Genomic DNA, 12955 nt, shown 5'->3' on the forward strand with positions numbered 1-12955 from the left:
CAAGGTCAACATTGTCTCTAGTTGAATGAATTCTTTAACACTCCATGAGAGGCTGTCAACTCCGAGATAGGACATGACTATGGTATTTCATAAATATTGCCCAGAATAGATGCTCAAATATGCAGAGTTTTTGTAACGTACACTCTTGCTGAATAAAGGCAGAGTTGGACTAGCCAGTCTAAGATCCTAATTTGAAAGGCAGGCATCAAGTGAAGCAGCTCAGTTCTACAACCTTTCCAGAGATATTTCTCAGAGCTTTTGCGTAGATTATTATGTTGTATTTTGCAACTGTATGATCACTGCATACAAAAGTAATTAGTTAACTTTTTGTTTTCTGAAGGATGTAACAGGATTATTTTTTTAATGTGATTTACTCCTGCAAGCATGAATCAGGCTATTGTCTTCAAGAGTGGAAGGTTTGGAACCAAAAATACAAATTGGAAGTGAAACATTTTTCAGCTGCAAGTAATATTAATAGCAGTTGCCATTTAATGATCGTTCAGTTGGTAGAAACAAACCATCGAAATGATAATTGTAGGATTCATTGGAATTTAGATTGATTAAGAAACTAGACGACCAAGTAGGCAGCATACATTGAGGCAGAACATTGAGTTCATGTGAAGTCGGCAGAGCTTATCTGGAATCAGTGGAGCAAAGCCCATTTTACTCCATTTGCCCAAAGAATAAACATATGCCATGTCAGAAATAGAACCGCTGGAAACAATTGCTGCATGAGATGATGATGGAAAATGGCTGGAGAAAAATAAATCAGGGTGATTAGACTTTAAAGCCAGACGGCTGACTTAAGGATGTAAATGAGGCCAGCCTGGCATTATGGTGGAACCATCGTTGTGTGCTGCAATGACGTGAAGGTGCACCTGATAACAGCTTTCTCAGCTCTCTTCATTAGGTGAAAGAAATTCATACACATTCTAAATGGGAAAGAGAACTGTTAAAGATGTCTCATGAAATGAGCTGTTTAGAAAAATTGAGATAATTTAATTTGGTTTCCACTGAAGTTGAGGAAATTCAGTGTTTACAATTGCCAATCAATTGAAATCTATTTTATTCTTTAGAAGTGTCCTTTGAAATAGTGTATTTTTATGTATTGGAAATGCAAAATTTGAAGTGTTCAGGGAATGTACTATCTGTAAAGAAATTGTGAATTACTTTTGAATCATTTCATTATAACCTCCCGACTCATTGCTTGATGGTATGGTGTTTATTTCAAGATTTTCACAATCTCAAATCTAGATTGTTCTGTTTTGTTGAAATGTGGACCAATTTTGAAATGTCTGAACTAAGCTTAACATTAAGAAAGAACCTGTAGCGAGGGTGAAAAGCTAAAATACCTGCTTCTCAAAGTAAGCGCACTCAAGCAAATTGTTCTTTCTATGTGGTTTGGGGGCACATGTATGACCTATGCTGTGTGACAACCTATAGCCTTGGTGACGTGACATAATTAAATTAAAATAAGCTTTCCTTATCTCAGAAAGAAAAAGTTCTTTCAGATCATTCATAAATTTTAAATGGGAGTCATACTGTAATCAGGAGCTAATTTTCTTTTCCCATTATCTCCTGCCATTCTGTGATATGAGAACACTTTGTTCTCCCCAACAGTCTTCACTCAGAGCTTTGGTTTCTCACAGAAGTAATTAACTAGTAAAGACACTGGATCTTCGTAGACATCTTCACCAAGGCATGCAGGTGAACAAATCCCATACCCAAGGATGGGTTTCATTCCAGCTTAACGTTCCCCATGTATGCCTCCTGCTCTTGCCTGAATGCACATTGGCAGTTCCTCTTACAGATAGGGATTTCGATTCAGGAAATGCGGCTTCATAGAATTGTTCACCCCACGCTATATTTTAACACTATGGCCTGTGTTAAACTTTAAGAATTTATCAGTGTATAGAGACTTTTGATTTTGAAATGTGCATGCTTATCTCCTCTTTAATTACATTGCTTACTTGATGTCTGCCTTTCTTGTGTGTCTTTGTTTAACATTAGGCTCTGCTTTCTTTCATCGACTTACAGGTGAAATATTTGACTATACGTTTTATTTCCTCTGTAATTATATTTGTTACAACAGGAAAAAAAAACCCACACCTATGCCATTCTAACTGTTGGTTTCCCTTTTCTTACTAGTTTGCTGTTTTGTGGTTCATAAGAGATGCCATGAGTTTGTTACCTTCTCTTGTCCTGGGGCCGACAAGGGACCTGACACTGATGTAAGTACATTGACATTTAATATGTTGCTTTTACGCATAGGTCTATGTTGTTGCACCTGACTGTGAGAATGCATTACAAACAGTATCAGTAGGCTCTTTATGACAGATAATTGTAGTCTTAGCAGTTTTTAACAGTTCTGCAGTGAATATTTTTGGACTTTAAAGATCTATTTTTGGTAAGAAAAGTAACCATGAGCGTGTGACCGAGATCAATATCCCTCAGAATGTGACAACCCTGAGGTGTTTACCCAAGCACAAAGTCAGCTTTTTATTTTTGTTTGCTTTATGTTGGATGTATTTGATATTAACAATTCCTGTGAAAGGCTGAGGCTTTTTATGAGCTTCTTATCTCAAGGTATAACTTCAGAATTTACTCTGGTCCTTGTTCTCTCTGCACACAAGGACCTATAGATGACAATTAGATGACAGTTTAATCTTGAGCCAGCTGGCTTATCTGAGATAGGTTTTTGAAACAATTGTATCCATGCTTGAGCTAGTGTACCAGTCTGGATACATGCAGTCTACCTTGCTCTGTCAATGCTTCTATATACACGTAGCATTTTTGGTCAACAGCTAGTTTTTACTTTCAACACATCGGCCTACATGGGGAGACTCATGGGCAAGAATTTTGTGTCACCCTGCTGAAATAATAAACTAATCTTGTTTGTTCACGTAAAAATAGCATTTCTTTGGTTTTTTTAAATTCCACTTTACAGTGAAGTAATTTAACATCTGCTTACGGGAACAATACATTCCAAGTGTTCTTTGTCTGAACGGCTCTGTTTTGTTTCTTATAACATATTCATGCTCTAGATTGTAGGCTATTATCTCTTCTGATGAGATGCACCAGAAGACTTTTCTTGCTAGGTTTAATGAGCTTCTCATGAATTGTTTTAATATGCTAGCCATCAGATCAATGAACAATATATGGCAGAAGCCGCAAGGGGTTTTGGAAAATTTGAGATGTTAAAAAGTTTTCTTATTTTTAAATTTAAATACAGGGAAATGTCCAAGAACTGAGAAGAATTTTTAAAAGTTTATTTTTTAAACATTTCACATAATCTAAATTTAGGTACAGAAGAAAAATGCTTAAGTTAGGAGTGTAGTTACCCTATTCAGTTTCTCCTGTTTAGCTGATAGTCACTGCCAGAGAGCAAACCAGGTCTTAGGTGTCCTCAGTTGTGCCTGTGGTTGGTCTTTCTCCACTGGTCACAGAGAGAGTTGAGCGGGGGTGAGATCTGACAGTCTTGTGGCAGCACGCTGAAGCTGGTGGCAGAAACACTGCTGTCCTCAACATCCGTCTCTTCTCTTCCTAACTTTCCCCCTGCCCCCTCCCCGCTTATGGAGAGGTGACCCTCTCGTGAGTCTGCTCCTGAAGAGTACCTTTCCCCAGAGATCGCCTAGCTTCAATTACTACTACTTTGGCAACTGCTTACAATGGAAGAAGCTTCACAGTACTTGAAATATTGCTAAAATCAACTGAATGATATTAAAAATATAATTGTAACTGAAGCCTTTCTTTTCACCTTTCCATCTTTTTCCATATTCAATTCTGGTAACTCATTAAATGCTCTGGTATTTCATTTGTATCTGTATCTCCAGCTGTCTTTTTCTTCCTATTCACCTTTTTTGCACTTAGCTCCTCACCTCAAATTTTCTTCATGTTTCATCAGCTGCTCCTGCTGCAGTCCTGGTTACTTGTTGCCGTTTAAGAGCCATGACGCCTCAAAAGAGCATTGCTCCAACAGCAAGATGCAGAGTATCTAAGCTAAGGGCCCTGCTATGTATGGCTGTAGCCACCAGAAGTTAAGGACTCCCATGGATCAAGTCAGGGAGTAAGATTCAAGAAGTCAGGATTCGAGCACGGAGCCGTTACATTGATTACCTGTGCAAAGAACATGGATATTGCCAGAGGTTCATTAAGCATGTTGAATGGACCAGGGCATAGGAAATGCCAGTGCAGCCACGATGCATTCCTCAGGAGTTTTGACAGTTATTCAGGGCTGTACATAAAGCATCTCTTTCCACTTAGCATAGAGCACAGCTTTCTTCAAGAATGTCACTTAACTGAGCTGAGGTCAATTTTTATGACAGAAGTCAAAGGAAGAGACTTACTTTTGGCAATAATGTAGTAGTTAGAGCCCTCACTTGGAAGCCAATGCAGAGACTTACAGGCATTCACAGAGCCTCCCTGTAATGCAGGAAGGAAGCCAGTCCACAGTCTGGCTTTGCTCATAGCGTTCCTTAGGGCATTTTATCAGAGACTCTACTATTAAAACAATCATGAAGACAGGAACAAGAAACCAAAATTATTCTTCATACCCTTCCTTTTCTGAAAGTTCTTGAATTCTTTAAGCTTTGAAAGGCAGTGTGGAGATTGGCCCTGTCTATATAGTGTAACAGTTAAAGTGGTCCTTTGGAGTTTGGAAGTTGTGGATTTGAAGTGCCTTGAGCTACAGAAAGGGTAAAATCCAGGTCTCTCCTGTCTGGGTGAGTGTTCTTGTCACTAAACTAACTTACAAAAGGTAGGTGGCAACACCTGCTCTCTCCCCATCTCCTCTTGCTAAAAGAAAGCAGCCATAGCTGCTGCTACTTGTTGCTGTCCAGGTGACTTTAGGTATAGTTGACCCGTTGGTATCCCGCTGGATGGTGTTTGGGTGATTCCCTGGATTTTGTAGTTCTCCATACACCTCCTACATTGCGTACGTGGGCAGTGCCAGTACCAACGTTGCACTGCGCTGTCTGCTGCGGGACCTGCTTTCCTAGGAACTCTCACCTGCAGTTTGTTAGGCAACACTTGACGTATCGGGTGAGTTACTGTTATTACCAAACTGAGTAAAGGTCGCCATGACCAGATACAAGCCAGGGCAGGCACTAGTGCTGGAGTCATCCTGATGTGTATGGCTGTAGCTGTTTTAGCAGCGGTCAGGCTGGGTGAAATGCAGCTTCGCTGATGTCAGTGGCAAAATACCTGTTGAGCATCAAAGAGGCCAGAATTTCAGCAACAGTCTGAACAATTAAACAATGTCTGTTGAATTACTCGTTCTCTAAATATCGTTCATACCTACAAGCTATATATTGCTGATTTGCTTTCGTCAGTCCTAAAACACAAGTAGAATAAAACAATTAAATCTAGTTTTATCTTAGCGCTCAGTTGTGATATAAGATGTTAAGGAAAGTTATTGTTGATTGACAGTTTTGGTGGTGGTGGTCATGAGTGGGTCTTCTATATCTATAACGAATGGTTTGACTCTTGAAAGTGTTCTTTATTATTTTTTTAAAACACGGGTTCTTGAGAGTTTTTCTTCTAGAGTTCATAAATGAGAACACACATTTGTGTGTGAGACCATTTAATTTTATTGAGAATTTCTTCATGGTTATAGAATCTGTTATGTGGCAGGTTGTTAATAGTCTTTAATATTGCTGACTGCATTTCATGATTTGTTTTTTTGGCCTTGGTGATTAAATAAATCAGCCTAATGCCTTATTTTAGAATTTGGGTTACCAAATGATCATTTTCAATATTTACACAGAAGTGATATCTCAAAAACACTTGGAAGATTAAAAGCTAACAGAAAATAAATATGTTTTATTAAAATTGTGCTACATTAGTGGGTCCTATTACACAAAGAGGATTGTAGAATGTTATACTTTAATTTACTGAAAAGTTTGACTATAATGTCTACCCTTTTACAATTCAGTAACTTATTCCTATCCGAGTTAGTACAAGCTTCATTCTGAAATGTAGTGTGCTGTAAAGCTTATCACAGTATCTAGCAGATTTTTAAATATTAAAAAGCCCTTTTCTAAATTATTTCATGCAGGTGCACAATTAATTTGCATACTCAAATTCTCCAGTGTCTTTGCATGATGTAGCCTGTCCATTAATTGTAACATTGCCATTAATAAAACGAAAATTTCCAGAGCAATAAATTATAATAATTATCTATTATAGTATTATTTATTACGTATTATAATAATTTTAAATTGTCATGCACTGTCCTTTTAGCATAAATGAGGCAATCCTTACACATACATCATTAGAATAATTATCAGTTAAATTTGTTTTACTTAGTAAGGAGAATCCGAAGTCTAAGAGCCAGGTGGGTGCCCTGCAATGGGCGACAGTCAAGGTTAGAATGCAAAACATTTCAATATACAAAACATTTCCCACTCGGAAACAAAACTGCCTTTAACGGCCGCGGGAGGCATTTCTTGCAGGCAGCTCTTGCAGGTGAGTGTTCACAAACGTCCCTGCTGAGGCCTGAGGTATCTAGGACAGGATGGCAAGGACTTATTTATAGATGTGTCTTGAGGCAAGATAGTATGGCACTCACGCTACGTGCCTCCGGGGATACGGAGAGTTTCTGAGCAGTGGGGTTTATTAGTCGGTTAGGAAGACTCCAAAGGGGAGAAAAGCCGTAATTTTTAGAAACTTCATTCCGACTTTCATGAAAGCTAAGTGTCTACCTGTGGCTAAAGGGTGAGGTCAAAGTATATCTTTAAAATAATGCTCTTTTGAAAGAGAGAATTGAACTACTTTAAAAATAAATTGTGTACAGAGAGATTTCTATCATGTAGTTATTTCCAAAGCTCTTTGTAACATTTTTTGGCTGCAGCAATCCCCTGCAGAAAGGGGAGCTCCACTGACAGTTTTAGTAAGTTGTCTAAACATATTTAACAGTTGCAACAAAAGTTACTTTTTAATTTCTAGATATTTAAATACAGTCAAAACAACAACAGAGATTTCAGACCATACTGTCCACAGCTCTTTTCTTATTTCCTAGCCTTTCTTACATGCCATATAGCTAAATATTTAATAAATTTTGACTACTCAGATGTATAAAAGCCCCGTGGCTTGTATCATGCTAAAAATAGTGGTGTAGAAATATTGTCTCCTCGTGTAGCATTTTTATTTGCTACAGTACTCTATTGCTGTAAAAGAGGGAATAAATTATTTTTATTACTTTAAAATTAAATGCCTTAAAGGTGGGTGTCAAAAGAGACAAAAGCTTAAAATTGCCCTCTTTTTGCTTTACTCAGACTAGCTGAAATGTGAGGTTGAAAGGTCTGTGTTTGTGTCAAAAGGAAAATAATACTTGTGAATAAAGTGCTTGTCCTTGACTAGTACTGAAATGATGGTGTCTGGGGAACAATATCCTGTTTCAGATGAAGTAAGAATTCACACAATCAAAACATTTTATATTTCCTTAATATTTAGCAGGGTGTGAGCTCTGGTGTCTTAGCAAAATACCAACTCAGGAAGTTATTTTGCTGCTATCTAATGGCTTTCTGTAGTTTGAATGGAAATTATTCATCTCCTCTTCATGGCCAACTCTTTTATGGTGATGCTATTGAGTACAATTTAACAGCTCCTGCTGCTATTATACTCTAAAGTTACATCAAGCATCATCTCCAGTTCAGATGCTTGTTTTTGGAAGGTTGCTCAGTGTTCATAAAAACTGTTTTAAGTCATTGATGAAATGCTTTAAAACTTGAGTAAATTACTGTAAAAATGTAAGAGCAACCTCAAAAATTGACTGCTGCTGCAACTAGCTTTGTTAAGATGAGTTTAATATTAAGGAATAACTAGTCAAGTTCCTTTCAGAAAGGATACTTCAAAATTGAGAGTTAAATCTTTGTTCCCTTTGTTAACAGAATGTAGTGACCAGAAAGTGTTTTCAAACTGCATGTGATTTATTAAAATGTTCCCAATTCCATGCCACATAGAATTAAAAAAAAAATCACCAGTAATTTAAAATAGCGTTTGACTGTATTAGTTTTTTTCAGTGTGAGTTCATAAAACATAATATAGAGTGCACAAGAACTCAGACATCACCGTCTCTGAATCAGCACTATTTTCCTTTCAGATTACCGTAATATAGGATCCAAAGGAGGTTTATGAGCAAAATAAATAGCTAGAAATTAAAAAGTGAAAAAAATCTAAATGAGAGCAAGTGACTGTACAGTCAAGGGAGATTAAATCTGACTTTGCTTCTCAGAATTGCAGTGAGTTCTTAATATTTAAGCACCTAGAAGAGAATGAATTTATCAGATACAGATGTGGGCTTACGCAAAATGAAACAGCAAAGCCATCTCATCCCATTTGGCAGGGTAACTGACCTCGTGGATGTTGAAGGTGACATATATGGAAAAGATTTTAAAGTCGATAAGCCTCTTGATATTGAAATTATTTGGGAGCTTTATTATCTTAAGCACATTTGAAAAATCAGTCTAAATTTGAACAACTGTGAGGTTCTGTGGGATGCTGCAGGAGTTGAATATTTTCATCAGTGGCTTGGATGTTGGAATAACATTTAGCTATACCATTTGCAGTTGACAGTGGGGAGGGCTTACAAGAACTAGGGGACAATATTTAAGTTCAGAATTTTTTTTCATGTATTAAGATACAATTTAATAAAACAAATGAAAAAAAAAATCACACTTGAGAGGGGGAAAAAAAAAAATCCATGTAAACTGATTGTGAAGGCACCAGTGCAGAAGAAGATGAAGCAGGTCTTTTAGTGGGTCATAGACTCAATACTGGCCAACAGTGCACCTCTGATACAAAGGTGATGAATTTCCTGCAGGGATGTGTTAGAAATGATTATTCCTCTTTTAGTGAGATGTTTTATGTAGAATTGTGCAGCTCTTCTGGAGAGGAATTTAGAAAAGAACTAAAATGTTAAAGGTCTTTAAAGCATGACCTTTGAATATTTTCCATATCTGTTAAGTTGTAACCAGGTATCATACAGGCAGCTTGTGGCAAGGGAGAATTAACTACCTAGCTGTGAAGTTTTTTAGGTGTAACGATGGGTAACTGCTGCAATGGGTTACCAAAAGAAGTAATTAAGATTTTTGTTTTGGGGTTTACTTCTCGAAACAGTGCTGTAGGTATTATCTCTGCCCTCACCAGACCTAGAGGAGAGGCGAGAAGAGTCCCGTAAGGCTCCATCATGCTTTTCATTTTATGGTTTCTATGATTTTAGACTTGGGAGGAGAAAGACTGAACCTCAAACATTCATATGCAGGGGGACCAGTGGAAAATTATCATTTGTAAATGAGTCCAGGAGTCCAGTATGGCAGCAGTGAGCTTGGGTGTGGCGTTGGGCTTGGAGCGATGCTTATGTCCACATTTACTGTTCAGCTTGGTAGCTGTGGTTGTGATACAAATGATATGAAGGATCTTCTTCCTTGAGTCACACCTCTATACTAAGTAGGAGTAAATGAATATAACTGGGCTACCCTGAAAGGTTTAGTTGTCTTGACCACATTTCTTTTTCTGTTCAGTTCCAGGAAATGCTGAAATCTTTTTTTTTTTCTCCCCCCCAGCCTTTAATTATGCTTCTAGGCTGTTTTACATGTAGGAGGCTGGTTTCAGAGTGAAAGAAGGTAGTTGCTTTACTGGTCTTGGGAATTAAAAAAAAAACCAAAAACCTAATGAAAAGAAAAGGCAGTAACTGGAAGCATAGTATTAAGACTTACTGTAGAACTAGTTAAAAAGAGATTTTAATCAGAAGGCTTTGCAGTCTATTTCCAAGGATAATGAAATGCAGCAGCAGGGCATGTCTGATTTGCTTTTAACCATTCGGTTGTTTTTACAATTAAGAGCAACTATTATCTATGTTCGCCATCATGAGTGACCTGAGCAACAAAGAAGCATCATTGATAAATACTATAGCCACCAAGGTTGGTTTTTTTATTGCTAATCTGAATTTTGGATAATAGGCAATCTTGTCCTAGAAATATTTTCTTTTTAATTAAAATAAAAATCTTCTCACTTCATCACAAAAGATACACAAAAGCAGGAAGATCTGGCGAGACACAGTTTACTGCTTGCCAGATTAGCAAAAATGCTCCCTTAAAGAGAAGCCTGTATGAATTTTTGCAGTGATTCTTGAACAGCTCTGATGCAATAAATTTATTAATCTTTCATTGTATACCCTAAACAAAGAAAATATAAAGCCCCCTCTATTTACAAATTGAGATACTGACTCAATGTGTTTGTATGTCTGTGTTTTCTAATTAGGAAAATTGTTAATCGTGATGACTTCGTTTACAATAGGCATTATTAGATGGGGACAGTAGGTAATATTACAAAACAATTACAGTGCAAACATACTTTTGTCAAAATATGATATTCCTTACTCTATTCCTACTCCCCTTTCCCAAAAAGCTAGTCCTAGGTTACCAAAATAAACAAGATCAGTCAATGCAGTAAGTACTTTAAAACAAATTTTACAGGACAGCAAGGATATTTTTATTACAAGAATAAGTACTTTATTGCTTGTGATTACCCTGACTTCTGAATCTCTGCATAGTGTCCGAAGTAGTTTATGGAGAAATAAAGGTTTTATGCTTATGGTTTTGATCTCAAAGCCCTAAAAATTAACTGTAGGGAAAACGTGCTTATATAACTTTTCTAATTTTTTAAAATTGTTTTTAAATGGTACTGTGCACAGCTATAATGGCTCATTATGAGAGGTGGGTATTTGAGTATATTGACAATGAGATTTCAATTTGAACAGAATCAGTCCTGAGGTAGACTCCTTTTAATGGAAGAGGGAGAAATGGAAGAAAGAAATCTACCCAAAAAGGTCTCTGTATATATTCTGCTCATATTCAGCTGGCATCTGAAGGAGGTTCATGTATAAGGCAGGGAGGACGTGCCTGTTTCCTCCACCCCACTCTTTCACTGGATAGTCAAGTGCTCTTAAACTGGGTCAGCGTCTTATGTCCCTTGACATTCCTCTCCCTTTACCGGATACTTCAGGATCCAAATGCTATTTTCCCACCCATCTCAAGAAATAAAATCCAGCCATATGTCACCCTCTCCACCTTATGTTCATCACCAGTTGGCAGGCACTGCCTGTGTTCAGAAATTTGCTCCTCACCTGCCTGTGGGTGGTTTACGACTGCTCAGTGCCCATGCACAGCTTATTTACTGATCAACCAGTTCAGGGCTCCTTCAGAGACAGGTTTTAATTGCTGTTAGCTGCTGTACAGGTGTTCATGGCACTGCTCACCCAAATGCCTTCATTTAAGTAGTTGGAAGCAGCTTCACCGGTTACTTGAAAGCAGTTCATGTGCTGGAACATGTTTGCATTTATCATCTACTGAGAATACATTTGTACCTTCCATTCCTAAATTAAAGTGCAGGCTCCTTTTATTGCAACTAAAATGGCTTTTAAGCTAGAGTGAATGATCCTCAAGAAAAACAGAATTAAATGACAAAGGAACATGTTCATGGACTTTTATAACTACTTACAATCCTCACCCCTCTCGTCTGCCCTACAACGCAATCTCAGAATTGACTCTCTTAGTTTGTCCATCTGCAGAAGATGCATGGAAAAGTTTTTACTGCGGTATGGAAAAAAGCTGTATGAATCCTCTCCTTATACACACCCCACTTATAGGAAATATGTGATGGGTGACTGCCTACACAAAGTGCGTGACTCCAAAGCCACGTTTGCTTAGGTCTTCTGTTGCAGCCTGTGGTGGGTTGACCCTGGCTGGACACCAGGTGCCCACCAAGCCGCTCTATCACTGCCGCCCTCAGCTGGACAGGGGAGAGAAAATATAACAAAAGGCTCATGGGTCGAGATAAGGGCAGGGAGAGATCGCTCAGCAATTACCATCATGGGCAAACCAGACTCGACTTGGGGAAATTAGTTTAATTTATTACTAATCAAAATCAGAGTAGGATAATGAACAAATAAAAACTAAACCTTAAAACACCTTCCCCCCACCCCTCCTTTCTTCCCGGGCTCAACTTCACTCCCAATTTTTCTCTACCTCCTCCCCGCAGCGGCGCAGGGGGATGGGGAATGGGGGTTGTGGTCAGTCCATCACACATTGTCTCTGCCGCTCCTTCCTCCTCAGTGGGAGGACTCCTCACACTCCTCCCCTGCTCCAGCGTGGGGTCCCTCCCACGGGAGACAGTCCTCCACAAACTTCTCCAACGTGGGTCCTTCCCATGGGCTGCAGTTCTTCATGAACTGCTCCAGCGTGGGTCCCTTCCATGGGGCGCAGTCCTTCAGGAACAGAGTGTTCCAGCGCGGCTCCCCCACGGGGTCACAAGCCCTGCCAGCAAACCTGCTCCAGCCTGGGCTCCTCTCTCCACGGGGCCACAGGTCCTGCCAGGAGCCTGCTCCAGCACAGGCTTCCCACAGGGTCACAGCCTCCTTCGGGCATCCACCTGCTCCGGCGTGGGGTCCTCCGTGGGCTGCAGTGGCTATCTGCTCCACGGTGGACCTCCACGGGCTGCAGGGGACAGCCTGCCTCACCATGGTCTGCACCAGGGGCTGCAGGGGAATCTCTGCTCCGGCGCCTGGAGCACCTCCTGCCCTCCTTCTCCCCTGACCTTGGTGTCTGCAGAGTTGCTCCTCTCACATAGTCTCAACTCCTCTCTTCAGCTGCAGTTGCGCAGGTTTTTTCCCCCTTCTAAAACACCTTATCCCAAAGGTGCTACCACCGTCGCTGATGGGCTCAGCCTTGGCCAGCGGCAGGTCCGTCTTGGAGCCGGCTGGCATTGGCTCTGTCGGACATGGGGGAAGCTTCTAGCAGCTTCTCACAGAAGCCACCTCTGTAGCCCCCCCGCTACCAAAACTTTGCCACGCAAACCCAATACACAGCCCTTTAGTCTTTCAGTTTATGGAGCTTGCGCCTGAGACACTGGACATGTAGTTTAACTAGTTTTTTGTTATAGTCTCTGAGCTTTGAAA

At 39.5% G+C, this 12955-nt stretch overlaps 1 protein-coding gene across 3 annotated transcripts in view; it reads left to right on the forward strand.

The window, feature by feature from the left end:
* Positions 1-12955, forward strand: part of PRKCA (protein kinase C alpha) — a 157827-nt gene that overhangs the window by 58339 nt on the left and 86533 nt on the right. For all 3 annotated transcript variants that reach the window (XR_012045382.1, XM_072881120.1, XM_072881121.1), the window contains exon 3: positions 2149-2231. Coding sequence is in view for 2 of the 3 variants with exons in the window: in XM_072881120.1 (XP_072737221.1) it covers positions 2149-2231 (83 nt within the window). In the remaining variant the exon portion in view is untranslated. The remainder of the gene's footprint in view (positions 1-2148; positions 2232-12955) is intronic.

This window comes from Ciconia boyciana, chromosome 16 (genome assembly GCF_034638445.1).
Source record: "Ciconia boyciana chromosome 16, ASM3463844v1, whole genome shotgun sequence".
Lineage (NCBI taxonomy): Eukaryota > Metazoa > Chordata > Aves > Ciconiiformes > Ciconiidae > Ciconia > Ciconia boyciana.